Source organism: Vombatus ursinus, unplaced genomic scaffold (assembly GCF_900497805.2).
Source record: "Vombatus ursinus unplaced genomic scaffold, bare-nosed wombat genome assembly UNPS02007521.1, whole genome shotgun sequence".
NCBI classification, from domain to species: Eukaryota; Metazoa; Chordata; class Mammalia; order Diprotodontia; family Vombatidae; genus Vombatus; species Vombatus ursinus.
Window position 1 is genome coordinate 1 of NW_020947299.1, and position 17,611 is coordinate 17,611.

The window sequence follows — 17,611 nt, forward strand, 5'->3', positions numbered from 1 at the left end:
TATACATGCATATATACACATACATACATGCATATATATATATATATATCTCTCTCTATATATATAAAATCTAGGGCTTTTTATACTTTCCCATGCCTTCTTTAGTAAAATTAAACAAAAAAAAGGGACTGGGAATCAGGAGGCCCTGTTTGTAATCCTTGCTCTACTACTTTCTAAAAAAGTCAGTAAGAACCTGATAGTCAGGTCCTGTTAGGCCTGGCTGGATTCACGTTCAGGACCTTTTTTCTCTGCCTCATGTCAAGGTGGCAGGAGATGATGCACACCCAGAGGATACCGTACAATATGCATTTGACTCCTGGGCCAGGCTTGGTGTCTGAGGTCTTGCCACTGGACAGGGTCTCATATATCTAAAAGTTAAGCAGGATTAATAAAGTGGGCACCTAAGCTTGAAAGGATAAATGTTTAATTTTGGAACAATAATGATAGTAATAAATAGTATTTATATAGAGCTTTAAGGTTTGCAAAATGCTTTACAAATATTGACTCATTTAATCCTCACAACAACCCTAGGAGGTAGGTGATATTTTTATCTCCATTTTACACATGAGGAAACTGAAGCAGCTAGGTGGCACAGTGGAGTCCACAGCTCTGGGCCTGGAGTCAGAAAAACTCCTCTTCCTGAGTTCAAATCTGGCCTTAGTCACTTATTGTGACTGTGTGACTCTGGGCAAGTCACTTTACCCTGTTTGCCTCAGTTTCCTCATCTGTAAAATGAGCTGGAGAAGGAAATGGCAAACCACTCCAATATCTTTGCCAAGAAAACCCCAAATTGGGTCACAAAGAATTAGACATGACTGAAACTGACCAAACAACAACAATAAACTGAGGCAGACAGAAGTTAAGTGATTTGGCTGGGTTCATACAACTAGTAAGGTCTGAGGCCATGTTTGACTTCCTATCTTTCTGGTTTTACCTAGCTCCCTGCAGGTAGAAAAATGTAAAACTGTTGTGTGACTCTGGGCATGCTACTCAACCCCTCTGTGTTTCATTTTATTTATTTGTTCATTGGGAAGATCTTGCCACCTGAAATCCTCCCCACCTTTTTTTTGGAAGAGGGGCAAGAGGGAGAGAATCATAAATGCAGTAACATTACTAATAATAATAGGAGTGGGTCACTTCCGACCAAAGAAACATAGGTAAAATCAGAGTACTAAATACTCCTAGAGGGGAAAGACAAGCACGGCATATGTGCATCCTACCCTCCCAATAAAATAAAGCACAAACTCACCTGGTTCAGAACCACCCAATTAGGATCAATCTGGGCATCACCTTCAGGGTCCAGGACAACAGTCTGGTAGGCTCTGAAATCTGTCAGGGTGACCTCAGCATTCTCAGGGCACACATCAATCCGATCAATGACCTGGTCTTGGTCAAAGTCTGTTTCACAGATATCCCCCACACCATCACCTGGATGCACCAGGGAAATAGGAGAAAGGTTTGGTGACACTAGTCCCTACTCATCTCTTCCAGATAAGGATAAAGATGAAGTTAGACAATAAGAACAGAAAGTCCTTCCCTAAGTTCTAATCTCATTGTGCAGCATCCAATAGCTGACCTGCTTTCAACTTCCAGGCCAAGGACAAGTCCTTCAGGTGACAGGTGTCTCTATCCCACCACCCCAGTGAGGAATTAGCTGTTCTAGCTCTTGAAACAGAGCTGGGGATCAACGGGAGATCCAGCTAAACATTCTTGTCCCATCCCTTCCCAGCGCTTTACTCAAACTGGATGTAATGTGAGACCCTGAATGAAGAAAGGGACACAAATATTATAGTTTGCAACCTTAGCTGGTATATCTCAAAGTTTCCTAGGGCCATATTTCCTCTCCCCAGTCCCTTCTTGGCTTGGGTTTCAGGACTTCCCGGTAGGGAAGGTGTCAGAGCTGGCAGTGGACTCCCTCTAAGGCTGTCACCTCTGATCTCCTCAAGGACCTTACTGTCAACACTGCCTCATCTTCCCTTCTACCCTCACCTCCCTCCATCAAGGCCTTGGTGATAACAAAAGCAGTAGCTCTTCTCCCTTTGTGGACACTGTATGCAATATTCTGTCCAATTTTTTTTGTCCATACATATGTAGTCTTATAGGTCTGGACACTTCTCTTCCCTTTTTACTGACCTCTGTGGCTCAAACAATAGAGATTCAAATGTAGGTCACAGCGATACAGAGAAATAAACTTAGTTATGAAAGTCTAAGATGAAAAAGCTGTGACCACCTTGGCCTGAGCGCCTTTGGAAGAGTGAACGTGCTATCTCGTACAGTAGGAAAAAAACATGAAATAAGAGACTGTTGACAGAGGAGACTGCAATGGAATCTCTTTGCTCCAAAAGAAACAATGAATATAAGAAATTCATAGAAATAGGGGAAAAACTGATAAATATCAGGAAGAACCTGATATAACAAGTAGAACTTGGAGAATATGTACAGTGACCACAAAAATTTAAATGCAAATAAGGCTAAAATGAATGCTGTGTAATTATAATGGCCAATCTTGGCCCTGGAGAAGAAAGAAATGTTACACCCTCCTTTCTTAGGATAGGTCAAGGATTATAGGTGAAAGACTCTGCTTATGCTGTCAAATGTGGTTGGTGGTTGAATATTTTTTTCTCTGTTGGAATCCAAGGCTCACTGAGTGGGGTGGGTTGGTGTATGTCTAGAAATTATTTTGATGTAAAAACAAAAGGTATCAATGAAACTCCATTTTGGAGAACAAAGTGATGGTGTGCTGATGTGTGACCGTGTCCGTGTATTTCCCTAGTCATAGTGGCCATGGGTTCTGTTGCCTTACGATTGACATCTTCCTGGCTTGGGTTGGGGACTAGTCTGCAGTTGTCAGGGCCTGGAGGGACGAGGTCTGGGATTCCGTCATTGTCATCATCATCATCACATTCGTCTCCCAGCCCGTCCTTATCTGTGTCTAGCTGGGAGCTGTTGATGACGGTGGGGCAGTTGTCGGTGCTGTCCTGGTGTCCATCTCCATCGCTGCAGAGAGATGACAGGGAGGGGACAATAGAGTAGACCTTTTTGGCCATTGAGCCTCAATCTCCTGACTTATTTTGAACACGTTATCTTGAGAATGCTGTCTCAGGGAGGGTCGAGGGTCAGCTGACAGGGCTGAAAACTAGTTAAGTGATATCAAAGAGCTTATATTGAAGTTTTCTCTTTGGTATTTGCCTTTTTCACCCATTAAAACAAAAACTTCACTTTTACTAGGATACAAATCACTGTTATTTCCTGCTTAGAACCTCCCCTTCTTGCCTTGAAAAGGGATCCTAGGAATATAAATTTAGAGCTGGAAGAGACCTTAAGGCTGCATAGTCCAACCATCTCATTTTACCAATGAAAAAACTGAGGCTCAGAGAGATGATGTGACTTGTACAAGGTCACACATATATTTAAATGGCAGAAGTGGGATTTAACATTGTGACTTCTGGATCCAAAGCCACAGCTGTTTCATTAGGTGTCATTTCTGTTGTTTTTGTTACCAGACATTGATTAGTAGCATCTGTTGAATGTGTGTATGGTCAAGAAAACACTGGATTCAGAATCAGATACCCCGGGAAGGAAGCTCTGCTATTGACTATTTGTTGTGACTTTGGATAAGTCATTTGTTATCTGTGAGCCTCAGTTTCCACGATAAAATCAGACTAGATGTGCTAGAAGACAGTGGAGAAAGCACTCACTGACTTTGGAGTCAGATAACTTGGATTAAGATGCTGCTTCTGACATCTGCTACCATTGTGACCTTGGGCGTATCAATTTACTTCCTTCAACCTAAATTTCTTCATCGACAAAATGAGGGCTTTCAACTAGAGGACCTCAAAGGCCCCTGTCAGCTCTAGAGATCAGCTTCCGTGTGCCTATACTTCAATTCTACTGTCCCCCCTAAAAACCCCATGATTTCATGCTAGATTGAGAGAAGACAAGATCCTTAGCACAATGGATGGAGTGCTGAACTTGCAGTCAGGAAGACTCAAGTTCAAATCTAGCCTCAGACACTTACTAGCTGTAGGACCCTGGGCAAGTCACTTAATCGCTATCTACCTTAATTTTCTCATCTGTAAAATGGGTTGATAATGATAGCACCTATCTTCCAGGGTTGTCTTGAGGATTAAATGAGATAACATAATTAAAGCACTTTGTAAACCTTAAAGTGGTTTATATATGTATATATAATATATATACATACATATATGTATATATAATATATACATACATATATGTATATGTATATATATGTGTGTGTGTATACATACATACACACACACTAGCTATGTATCAAACAGGAATTCAGAGATGAATGCTGTGGGGGAGAAAATGACAAGGTGAATGATGACCCTATACCCTCCAAGGCCACTTTAATTCTGAGGAGGCAGATAGAAGTTAGCCCTGGTCTAAAGAATTTCTTCTTTCCAAGGATTCCCAGGGTTCAGGGCTATTGCAAGGTAAGTCTGGGCTTCCTCTTTCATTCAAGAAATCATAAAATTGATCTTGTCTTCTAGGAAGTTTTCCCAACTGGGCCTGATCTGAGACAGCTAATGCCCATTTTGTCCCCACATTCCTACCTTGGTCCTCCAGTGGTAGAGGGAAGAGGCGGGAGAGGGGAGGGAGGCAAGGAGTCCCTAAACCCAAGATGAAGCTGTTCACTGTCAGATCCACTTAGTGAGTGAGGAGAAGATACATGGATCTGGAGAAGGGAAAACCATTCCAAACAAGCATGAAGCCCCATGGCCTAAATGATGGAATTGCCTGTCCTGGAGTTGTTTTAAAAACCATTAGGTTGGGCAATTTCCATCAGCAACCTTTCTATATCTTTGAATGGTTTTATGCAAAAATAAGGGATTTCATTTTCTGCAGGTTTGGGGGTTTGTTGGAATTAAAGTATTAACTGGATGAGTCACATTTGCAATACTCAGAAGCTAGTGCAAAAAGATGCTTTAGGAATTCCGAAAATACGGGACTTGGTATTCTTGCAGCAGATAATAACAACAATAACTTTATTTCTTTATGTTTGACAAAGTGTATTCCTTCCACAATTATAGCGCAAGCTTCTCTAAAAATGACAATCTTGATAGAAGGTTTTCTGAGCAATGACCCTGACCCTAATCAGCCTTGAGCCTTCTGTGTGGGCCCATGAATGGAGGCAGGGAGACTCCATTTATGAGTCTCTCACTCATCACTCCTCTTTACTCTGTAGACCCAAAAGGAAATGAAGAATGACACACAAATGCAGTGTGGTATTATGGCCTAGCAGGGAATGGAGGAAATTCACTCCCTCTCTTGTTCCTTTCCTGGCTTCTGTAAAGATTTCCCAAGGAGGTAGAAAAGGCTAGGACTAGTAAATGGTTTTAAGCTCCTCTAGGGAAGAGATGGTGATATTTTTGTCTTCATTCTTCTCTCTCTGCCTCATTCTTTGCACCTCCCTCCCTCCCACTGCCCCTTCCCTCCACCTCCCTTCCTGCCTCTCTTTCTCTCTACCTCCCTCCCTCCCTCTCTGTCTGCTTCCTTTCATCCCTGCCTCCCTCTCCATAACTCCTTCTCCCTTTCTCTCTCCCTCCCTGTTTCTCTTTCCCCTCTCCTCTTTCTTCCCCCAACCAAAAAAAAAAAAGTATCTACTAATCAAGTCCACTTAATGAAATCCTGAAGTTAATGAAACATCAACTCAGACACATTCTGCACTGTTTATGGTACACTGAGATTTCCCTTGAGCAAAGAGAACAGTCTCTAAATTTCTTGCACTGGAATTTCTTCTTTTCACCTGGTCTATGCTTCATCATGACAGGGACCAAGCTTGTCTGAGAATTTTTAGGGCTGCTTATGAGATATGTACTTTTCCTGACTTTGGGCCCAGAGACTCATTGCCAGCTCCCTACCATCAGGAAGGCTCTCAAAGCAGGTTGGTGGCAGAAAGTTTGAAAACTAACATGTTCTTCCTGCCTTTTCCTTTCTTTTTCCTTTCCTTTCCTTTCTAAGCTATTCTTATAGCTGGGAGGTGTACTATACCTGTCCTGATTGGTGTCACAGGAGTCCCCGACCAGGTCATTATCCACATCGGACTGCGGATAAAACAAAACACTGTTAGTACAGGACCGTTCCAACAAGAATGTTCCCCCAAATCCAAGCCTGGCTTAACATTAAGTCTGGGGAATGATATATCCGGAATCGATACTCTGTAAAACTGCAAAAGGACAACACCATATTGGTGTAGGCACATTGTTGGATTTTTTAAAAACCTTTTAAAATATCAAGCTATGTGGCTGGGCTACCCACACACCACACGAGCTAATTATAAAAGAGCTGAGAGGTAGCTGGGTGGCGGCTGGGGGTGCTGTGGAGCCAGCCACCAGCCCTGGCACAAGGCCTGACACCCAGCAGTGGCAAGGGAGGACAGGGCCAATGGATTTTGTATCGCTTTTATATTTGGAAGAGAACCAAGGTGATGAGTCATTGTTCGCCTATGGCTCCCTCTTCTCCAAGCTTTAAAAATAAAATGCCGCACCGTCCCACATTATCTAGTCAAAGAGGGGGAGTAGAAAAGGAAACTTAACAAGTAAGCGATGGCGTTTAATCAGAAAGGTCCAAGTGTGGGCCCTGCTGGGGGGGAGGAAAGGAGCCACATCTCATCTTCATCCTATCCAAAGGGATTCTGGTTGATCAGCACGAATGTCATTTCCCTGAATGAGCAGGCCGTCGCCAGCCTACCTTTCAGGGACAGAGAAATGAGGACCAAATCCCAGAGGGCTGCAGAGATTATCTGGTCCCATTTTTCCCCCTTTGAAAACACGTGTGTTTCATTGCTCAGAGACGCCAGGAAATAGGTTAAGGGAGATGTGCCAAAGGTGCACTTGGCTGTTTTCTTTGATGGTGATCCTAAATGGATCTCTGTACAGAGAGTTACACATAGAGCCTTGGATTCCCTAGAACTGCTCACACTCAAACACCGGCATCCGACCCACCTGGTTAGGGTTGCTGACATCAGGACAGCTGTCACAGGCATCCCCGACACCATCGTTATCTTTGTCCCTTTGGTCTCGGTTGGGGACTTTTTGACAGTTATCCAAAATATTCTTAATTCCTGGGGAAAAGAAAGTCTCTTTGCAGCAGCTGAAATTACCTCACAGTTTCACAGGATCATGGCCAGGGCAGGAAGAAACCTTAGGGGTGACCTAGTCCAACCTCCTTATTTTACAGCTGGAGAAACTGAGGCCAGAAGAAATGAAATGACTTGCCAAAAGACGCTGACAGAAAAGGGCAAAGTTAGGATTCAAATCCAGGTTCTCTGCCCGCTATTCCACAACGCTTTTTGGTATTTTCTAAACTGATAGAGGTGTGTGTCTAACATGGTGACATTTAGATCTCACACTGAAAATTGCATATATGACCCAAATTATGTCCCGGTGCCAGAGAAACAAGTTTAGTCAGAAACAGCAGGGAGAAGTGGAAGGAGGACCTGAGTTCAAATCTGGCCCCAGACACATAATACTTACTAGCTGTGCCACTTAGCTACCAGTAGGGGCTTTAAGAGCAGTAAGATATATAAGGTTAAAATCAAGGAACAGAGAAGAATAACTCACCATCTCCATCTATGTCATCATCACAGGCATCTCCTTTTCCATCCCCATCAGCATCTTTCTGGTCATTATTTATGACGGTTCGACAATTATCACAAGCATCTCCAAAGATATCTTGGTCGCTGTTTCTCTGGTCAACGTTGTGAGTCAGGACACAGTTATCCTAAAAAGAAAAAAAAAAACAAACCAAATGCAAATCTTCTTGGCCTTGTTATGTGTATTGGGGCTTTCTGAATCTCACAGATGGTATTTTTACATTGCACATAGTCTAACGCAAGAGTTACAGTTCTATGTATGAATCCTCCAAAATACTGCTACAAAACTGCAATTTCCCTGCATTGCTATTGGGCACTTGAAAACACACATTTCCTTGGAAGAAAACCCTCACCTGCTCATTGTTGATTCCATCCCCATCAGCATCTTCATCACAAGCATCTCCGATGCCATCTCTATCTGCATCTTCTTGACCAGAGTTTGGCACATATTTGCAGTTATCCTAAGTGGGGAAACATTGCCTAAAATTATACCTAAGATCAAGGCTGTCAGTGGTTCTGATACTTGGGGCAAATCATGTCTGAGGCATTGAAAATTGAAGTTTGAATTCAAAATGAAATTTGCCTTTTATAGACAAATATAGCCAAAAAAAAGAGGGTGGCCAGGAAAATTTGGACCTTAGGATCCAAGACCACATATGTGGAGAGACTGGAGGATATTCAGGGACCACTGCTGGGGAAGCCACCTCCAATAGAGTAAGCTGGGTGGGACATCATTGGGAAGGAGCTTGTTTTGGGTTGTGGAAGTGTCATACAATGTCTCTATGCTGATAAAATCATGGGCCCAGTAAAAAAAAAAATGATTACTAACTATGTGCTAAGTTTAGCAATTTCTGCTTGCTGTAGGAGTTCACATGCTTTCAGCACCTTGAGGCAAACACCAGCTGTACTACCCTCGTTAAGCTCCGCTTGACATCTGTCTGAAGGACAGACATAATTTCTATGGAGAAGATTGACCTACCTTGTTGTTAATGGCACATTTGCTTCATTTGAGATGGAATTATCTGGGAGCGTGTAAGGGAAGGGAAGGTTCTGCTGAGACCCTTCCTAACCAGGATGTGGTTGTGGTTGTGTGAAAACCACAAGTATGTCTTCCTCACATTCTACTTGCCTTTTTGCAATTCCTTCCAGTGCATGGCAGTTCCTCGTCGGGGTAACTATCAATGTCGACATCCTTTCCACAGATGAATCCATCACCAGCCCAACCAACACCGCACTGTGAAGAGAAACTCCATTAGGGAAGTCAGGCAGTGAAGCTTGGTGCCAGTTGGCCAACATTTCAACTCCTGCTTAACCCAACCCTGAAGCCCCAGGAATCCAAACAGCTTTACTGTGTGGGCTTCTCACCCCATTCCTGACTGCTCTTCTGACAGTGTACCTGTGGAGCTTAAATCACAGTCACTCCTTAGAATGTAACAATCATCTAAGTTGATTTTTACCAGAGCAAAAACCTTCTGAGGCCTGAGCACTGACTCAGTCTCTTGTTTTTAGTATCAATCAATCAAGTAAGCAAGCAAACAACAAGCATTTATTAAGCACACACTATATACTTGATACTGGGCTAGGTGCTGAGGATATAAGTACAAAGCATGAAACAATCCTTATAAGAAACTTACATTCTATGGAGAAAAATGATAAGAATATATGTGTTTATAGAGAAGCTGGATAGCACAATCGATAGAGTGCCAGGCCTGGAATCAGGAAGACTCCATCTTCCTGAGTTCAAATCTAGCCTCAGACACTTATCAACTCTGTGACCCTGGGCAAGCCACTTTCAGTTCCTCATCTGTAAAATAAACTAGAAAGGGAAATGGCAAACCACTCCAGTATCTTTGCCAAGAAAACCCCAAATGGGGTCATGAAGAGTTGGACATGACAGGAAAATGATTCAACAACACCACAAATATGTGTACATATTCACATATACATGCATGTACTCATGTGTATGTATAAATGTATATATATATGTGAATGTGTCTGTGTGTGTGTGTGTATATATATATATGTATGTACACACACAGAAAAAATAAAATCAATAAGAACAAGTATACAAGGTATTCTGGGAGGGAGGGCAATAGTACTTAGGATGAAGGTAGGGTCTGAAAAGGCTTCATCCAGAAGATGATGTTTGAACTGTGTCTTGAGGAGAAGGATTCTAAGAGGTAAGGAGGGAGAACATTTCAGGGAGAACTGGGGGAGGCCAGTGCAAAGGCAAGAGACAGGAGGGGGAATATCTGTGTGAGGAACAGAGAGAAGGCCAGTTTGTCTGGATCAGAGTATGGGACAAGGGAGTAAAAAGGTCAAGGAGACTGGAAAGATGGTTGCTCTGAATTCACCTGCTTCCTCAGACTTGTGATGGACTACAGCATCACAACGAGTTGGGAGCCAACATCCTGAGTTAGCACAATAGGTCTATCCAGGGGCTTTCTCCCCTGGTCTCCTAACATTCTACCTAAGCACGGCCAAAAAATGACAGCAAGGGAAGAGAGAGAAGACCATCGACTTTGGCAACCAAGTTCAGGAGAGTCCAAGGGGTCAAGCAAGGCTATGGGAGGAGGTCCCTGGAGGGAGCAAAGGGCAGTCAAGCAATGGAGAAGAGTGAAGGTTTAAGATTCAGGGGAAGGGAGGAGGCAGGAGATAAGGAAAAGTGGGAAGAAAATAGTGAAGCTAAGAGGAAAAAAAAGAACTGTAGAAAGACAGGGGTCAAAGGAGAGAGTTGGAGGTCAGAGGCAAAATAGAGAGCCCAATGAAATGGAAATAGAGTGAAAAGGAAGCAACTGGAGTTCGGTGTTAATTTTTATGGTTCTTATTCAAATCCAGAGAAGTCCATTTGAGACCATAGACTCTACTTGCCAGGGACTGTTCCTTTTCAGTCCCTAGAGATGGCTGTTTGAAACTAGGGGACTCTGAGGTATTCTATTCTAAGAGTGACGCTATTCCCCCTTTCCCCCCGATCTGTGCTCAGCTCCAGCCTGGAGCGTTCCTCGTAGAGGGCACTGAACTCTCAACGGTGCCTCGTGGTGGCTGATTTACTTTAATGAAGAAAGAGCCCTCTAGGAAAAAATACATTTTTAATGAGCCATTTTTTGGCAGATTAAATTATTTTAGTAGTCACATGAAGCTTATTAATCCTTTACCATCTGCTGCTGCCTCTCATTACAAATTCAAAAACACATTAAAAGTCCCACCACCCACCATCCCACTGCATCCTCAAGTAGGGCACAGGAAAATGATTTAGCTATAGAGGCAGGCTGCTACCCGGTGATTCTTCTTTAGAGAGAAGGCAGCACAGTAAATTAGGGAAATTTTTTTCCTCTAATGCATTGTCTCCCCCAGTGACCTGGTCTTTTCACAAGACCTCTGGATTAGTTGCTTTAAAGGCTTCTACACTAAGTGCCTTTGCTCACCTCCTGGTGAAAATAAATCCCCACATCTCTTGGGAAGGATATGTGGGGGAGGCGGGTGATGCTTGAAGGTGAGCCATTTAAGAAGTCTGCTGACTTGGCTCTTAGAGACCTGAAAGTCCTTGGAAGCATGGGATTTGGAGAGCAAGAAGGAGCCTGCCTCCATGTCACTCCCTGGGTAATTTTCAGTCTTTTCCCTTCTGCTGGGTAGGCTTGTCAGTTAGGAATAGTCACTCCAGGAGACTTTTCAGCTAGAGGTTATGTAGGAGGAGGATGGGAGGGGGCGGCAAGGGGGAAAGGGAATATTTCTAAGGCATGATATAGTGGAAAATGTACTCAATTTGTAGTCAGGGGACCTGGGTTCAAATCCTGACTATACCACTTACAATTTGATTGTGACTTTGGAAAAGTCATCACTTCACCTCTCATGAAGCTCAGTTTCTCAACTGTAAAGTAAGAGGATTAGACGAGATTACCGCTAAGGATCCCTTTTGGCTCTAAATCTATGATCCTGGCTGGCTCTGGCATAAGGAGTCTGGTTTTTACCCAAGATGCGGGAGATAGGTGCATTTCCAAGGGTCAGCCATAAGGTGGTGCTGTGATTCTGCAAATTACCACTAGTCCAGGCAAGCACCAGGTCTTTGATGTTGCCCACACAGTACCCTGCTTAGCAGTTTGGGGTGATCATCATGTATTTTTAAAAAATTTATAGAGGAACAAAAAGACTTCTCCTTTGATATTGGGAATCACTCAGAGAATCCCAGAAGACTCTCAGTGAATGTGTCTGTTGAGCGGGGGAGGGAGAGGTTATAGCCCTTTCCTTTTGGAGTCAATCTAGATAAGGAGCTGAAACTGGAGTCAGCATTAGGAAAGGTGGAAGGAACAAGTATTTACTGAACATCTACTATGTTCCTAGCACTGTTCTAAGCAATTTACAAACATTATCTCATTTGATCCTCACAACACCTGAGGAGTTAAGTTATCCTCATTTTACAGTTGAGGAAACTGAGGCAGACAGTGGTTAAGTGACTTGCCCAGGGTCACACAGCTACTATCTGAGAGAGAATTTGAATTCAGGTCTTCCAGACTCCAGATAAATGATGCTCAGTTGTCCTGATAGACTTTCTGTATTGGCATACCTTTTCTGAGAAAGAGCCAATTAAAAAAAAAGATTGACTTGCCCCTCAGGTGAATCAGGTCGCCTTCCCAGACCACCCAAGGTCTCCTCAATCTCTTTCTGCACCTGTAACCAATCAGTTGCCAAGTGTTTGTTAATTCTACTGCCATAACATCTCTGGCATCCTTCTCCTAACCTCCACTCATTCAGGATGGCTTTAGCTCAGACACTCAGCACCTCTTCCCTGCATGCTTGCAACACCCTGTTAGGTAGCCTCCCTACCCCTAGGCTCATGCCCTGCCGATCCGTCCTCCACACGGATACCTAGTGAATATTCTCGAAGCACAGTTCTGACCATGTCACTCACCTGCTCCAGAAACTCCCATAGTTTCTCTATTGCCTCTGTGAAAAAATACAAACTCCTCTGTTTGGTCTTTAAAGTCCCTCACAATCTCGCTCCAACATGTCATTTTAGGCTGATTCTATCTCCCATTTCCTTGTCCTTCCCTATGCTCTGTTTCCTGTGCCTGGGAAGCCGTCCCTCCTCCCCTCTGCCTTTTGGAATGAAGGCTTTGCCTAAATCCTTCCTGTTGGGGGACCTTCCCTGACCCACCACCCTGACCCCCACCCCAGCTGCTGATGCCTCTCTCCCAGAATTACCTTGCATTTACGTTTTGTATTCTTCTATGCTTCTCCCATTAGAACATAAGTTCTTTGAGGGCAGGAGTTGTTACATTGTTGACTTTGTATCCCTAGAGCCCAGCACATGGAAGGGGCTTAAACACGCATGTTGATCGGCTGGTTGCATGCTTGATTGTCTAATAGCAGAGTCCTAGGCAGATCCTCTGCCATCTAAGAGGAGCAGAAGGTCTGAAGTCTGAGGACAGCTGAGGAACATTTTTTTTTTTTACTGATTTATTCACCCATTTCCATAATTTATTATCTCAGCTGCTATTTCTGTCAACCGGCCTTCTCAAACAGGGTCGTTTCTTAAAGACTTGGGTTTAAGAGCTATCATTTATTTTTCATAGCAATGGTAGTTTCACATTTTGCACACTTTGATTAATGTTTTCTTCTTGAGTACTTGCACTCAGAGGAAGCTGGGTAAAGGAATAATCTCAGAAGTTGAAAAGCAAAGTGATAACTCACCACACAGGTCACACCTCCCTGCCTCTCCTCAATACACTGGGCATTCACACTGCACGGATTCAGTTCTGGGTTTTTGCAGTTTCGTTCAGTTTTGCATCCCCTGATCTGATCTCCAGTGAACCCAGACTTACATGGGCCACACTGATAAGATCCCTGTAAAGAAGCCAACAGAATGATCAGTCAATAAGTCAGTCAGTCTGGTTTGGTTTTTTTTGTTGTCGTTGTTGGGTTTTTTTTTTTTTTTTAGGCAATTGGGGTTAAATGATTTGCCCAGGGTCACACAGCTAGTAAGTGTCAAGTGTTTGGTCTGAGGCCAGATATGAACTCAGATCCTCCTGACTTCAGGGCTGCTACTCCATCCACTGTGCCACCTAGCTGCCACAGATCAGTCAATCAGTAAGCATTAATTAGGCACCTATTATGTGCCAAGCATTGTACCAGGTGCCTGGGATATGTAGAAAATAAATGAAACAGTCCCTGCCCTCAGGGAGTTTACATTCTAAAAAGGAATCTCGATCTCCCTGGATCCACTGTTTGTTTTTCTGGGAAACAAATGGGGGTAAGTGACCTGTCCAGGGTGACACAGCTAGTAAATATCTCAGGCTAGATTTGAACTCAGAGCCTTCTGAGACCAGAGCTGGTACTCTATCTACTGCACCACCTAGCTGCCCTGGATTCTATCTAAGATGAAATAATGCTGTAGACAAGGGGCGTTACTATCATCATTATTAGTATTGCTTTCTGTGTTTTATTATAATAATGGCTATCATTTTTATAGCATCATTTATATAAATTGAAAAGTTGCTTTAAATATGTTCTCATTTGATTTTCATAATAGGAGGATTAAGTCAATTGCATTTCTATTGAGATGAAGCTCCATCTTTGCTGTTTTGTGCAAGTTCCTCAGACCATCAGTTCTGCCTCCTGAGACAATGCCTGTGAAGATACCACCCAATCGTAAGGTGTCATAGACCAGGCAGATGGGAAAGAGAGTCATGATAGGGAACTGTCTGTTGCTTGCGTGGCTTTTTTCTCCATCTACTTTCCTTTCTATCCCACAGTAGGTAAGGCATAAGGAGAAGACACAATTATGTGGTCTCTGTGGAAAGAACACTGGGTGGAGAATTAGGTGCTCAAATGTCAACTGCTATTTTTCTCCTGTGGGACTCCGGACAAGTCACTTGCCTCTCCTGGTCTCGGTTTCCTCAATTGAGAAATAGCAGGCCTGAACTGTTAGAAGGGGCTGAGCTTTCCAGTGGAGTTAGAAGGCTTCCTTCCAGGAGCACAAGAAAAATGTAGGTATTCCTTTGTCCACTAGACATCGGTCCAGGCATTGAAAGAAACATCTGCAGCTCTGAGGAGAGACTCTGTGAGTTGGGCTGTGGTTTTACTTAAAATAAAACAAGAAGGACTGGCTGCGATCATGCACCTTAAGATTCACCAAATGCTTTCTACGGTCCTCTAAAATGATCTTCACAATAGCCTCATGAGATGAGAATTATCCCCATCATACAATCCAGAAGAGGAAGCTGAGGCTTAGAGTGATTACCCACAGTCACATGCTAGCAAATGCTTGAGGCAGGATTCAAACTCAGGTCTCTGGGGACTCCGAGTACAGTGGTCTTTCCACTATACCATGCTACCTCCAGTGAACATGTGATAAGGGCAGGCTGGGAAAGAAAACTCTTAGAAAACAGTCACTTTATTTCATCTCCTTATAAACAACATGTCAGGGTGGAGGTAGGTCCCATGGGCTATGAAGCTCCCGTTAGCTCTCCATTTTTGCCAACTGTTTCCCATTTATTTTTATTGCTTTTCCACAAACCCATGTATCCTTAGGCTGATTTCACATGCAAGGAAGCTGGGGAAGTGAGAGTTTGAATAGTTCGCCTGGGGACCACATGGCAGTTAGACAATGGCTCCTCCATGCCTAGCCTGCTGTCTGGCTTGCTGACCTCACTCGCTTAGAAACAGCTGACAGGAATTTTCAGAAATGTGCGGGTAAGGACTGAAATGATTAAATCATAGCAGCTAAATGCATTTCAGAAAGTACCCTGGCATGCCAAGCCATTCTCTGTAGCATGCAGGGATTCTGAAGCATGTCCCAGAGGAGTTAGAGGTGCAGCTGTGAGGACACATCGTCCTCTGGGTCCCTTCAAAAGCACTGAGCTCTGAGCACTCTGGAACTGCGATAGCAACAGGAAATGCCTTTTAAATATCACCATCTTTAAAGAATAAGTATCTTAAAGATAATTCTATCATATGCTTGTATTCAAAAGCACACTGATGCTCGACTGGAAGTGAGAGGACGTGGGTGGCTTGTCAATTCTCTGTATAAACTTTTGTTCTCGTTTGGTCCGTCACAAATATTATTACATCCATGTGTTATAGTTGAGTTTTGTGGTTACAGCCTATACACACACACACAATCAGCTTGGCAAATTATCGTGCTTTTAAAAAATTTATGGAATAAAGCGAACATTTCCATAACACAGTATAATAAAAAAGAAGATTGCACATGAAACTGCAAATCTATTATGTACAACTTGCTATTCCTTTTAAATATATAATAAAGTTATCACATAAATTTCTTTTTTTTCCCTTCCTTCCCCTACCAAAATTATTGTGCTTTAGAAACAGTTGCAGAAAATACTTACCACAGTGTTAATACAAATAGAATTGGGGACACAGGCTCCATTTCTACACTCATCAATATCAGAGCAGATCTAGTGCAGAAACATAAAAGAGGGCTCTTAGTTGAGAAAGAAAGCACGCAAACCACTCTTAGTTGTCTCGATAGCTTTGTGTGATGTGAAGTATTCCAGAATTATGGATGGGAAGGCCATCTGGGCCACCCCCACCTTTCAGCAGGACTAGCCTCAAATCTCCAGTGGACAGCTGTCCATGGTTTAAAATAGCCAGAGAAGACTCCCTAACATCCTTTGGTAATTCAGTCCCCTGTCCTGCAACCTTTATGAGCAGGAAGTTTTTTCTGATGGCTAGACTCAGATACATCCTACAGCAATTTAAGCCCATTTTATTTTGTTTTGTCTTCAATGGAGGCAAAGATAAGCTTCTCCCCATCACTCACGCATCCATCTGATGACTGTAATTCAGCCTTATTACCTTCTGTCTCTCTCTCCCAATACTCCCTTCTCTTCTCTGGTCTAACAAACTGTCCCCACTGGAAATGAGGAATGGGATAACTCAGAAATAATGATGCCTCCTGCTCCGCTTCATACCTAATGATTTCCCCAAGGTAGTAAAAGCCCATCTGAAGATCAACCATCTAAAAAATGCTGAAAACATCCCTCCCAAAGTTTCACAGTCAGTCAGTTTAATAATGACCTGGATATTCTAGTATATTTGGAAACAAGTGGAGAATGTCATAGAATGCTCTAGGATTTTAGTGCAGTTTGTGACTTGTAAATGCTATTGAAGAGGATGGGGCTATTCTTTTACTTTTTCACATCCTCCCTAGCTGCAGTAAACAGAACATAAATACAAGTTTATCTTCCCTTTTAAAGTTCTTCTGTTGCTTATGTTCTTTTACCCTTTGATGCCCAAGGGATGGATCTGAACATCAAGATGTTCTACTGGTGTAAACCCAGTGAGCCGCAAGTCATCTCTCAAACTCAGCACCACCAGGTTTCTGTCACTGAACAGCTGCCCCCTCCCTCCCTTCCTCCTAGAAATCCATAAATCAGAGAGGAGTGAAAAAATAATACAGATGTGGCCTGGTGTGCATTATTATCTTCAACATGTGATAATCACCCAGGCAGGCCAAATGACTAGTTTCTGAAAAAGACATGAAAGAGCAAGATTCATTCCAAGTTTTACTAAGTGAGGAGGGGAGGAATACAAAAGAAAAGAAGCCCATCCTTGGAGTCCTAGCTCACCTGCTTATGTGTCTTGGCAAACGTGACCCCCACCCCCTGCACCATTGGTCCTGTGAAGCCAATGGGGCAGGAATCACATCTGAAACCTGGAGTCAGATTCACGCAGCGTACTCCTCGGAAGCAGGGGTGGAAGGTGCACTAGCGAGAAAGAAAAGATACAAAATATTTAGTCAAATGAGGTGCTCTCATTTTAATCTGGAACTCTTTCTGAATGAACAACCACATCCTAGTTATCCTTATCTCTACTCCAATACCTAGGTACTATGTCTTGCCTGAAGTAATAAATGCTTGTCAAAGGAGGGAAGGAAGGAAGGAAGGGAAAGAAGAAAGGAAGGAAAAAAGAAAGGAAGGAAGGAAGAAAGGAGGGAAAGAAGAAAGCAAGGGAAAGAAGAAAGGAAGGAAG

At 43.1% G+C, this 17,611-nt stretch overlaps 1 protein-coding gene across 1 annotated transcript; it reads right to left on the reverse strand.

The window, feature by feature from the left end:
- Positions 1-1,249: 1,249 nt before the first annotated feature.
- Positions 1,250-17,346, reverse strand: LOC114033851 (thrombospondin-4-like; the record flags this gene model as incomplete). The annotated part of the gene is made up of 10 exons (XM_027849469.1): positions 1,250-1,428; positions 2,804-2,997; positions 6,019-6,071; positions 6,972-7,090; positions 7,590-7,749; positions 7,975-8,082; positions 8,751-8,855; positions 13,310-13,462; positions 15,967-16,035; positions 17,209-17,346. Coding segments are annotated over 10 exons (1,278 nt in total), but the record flags the coding sequence as incomplete, so codon positions are not given.
- Positions 17,347-17,611: the final 265 nt, after the last annotated feature.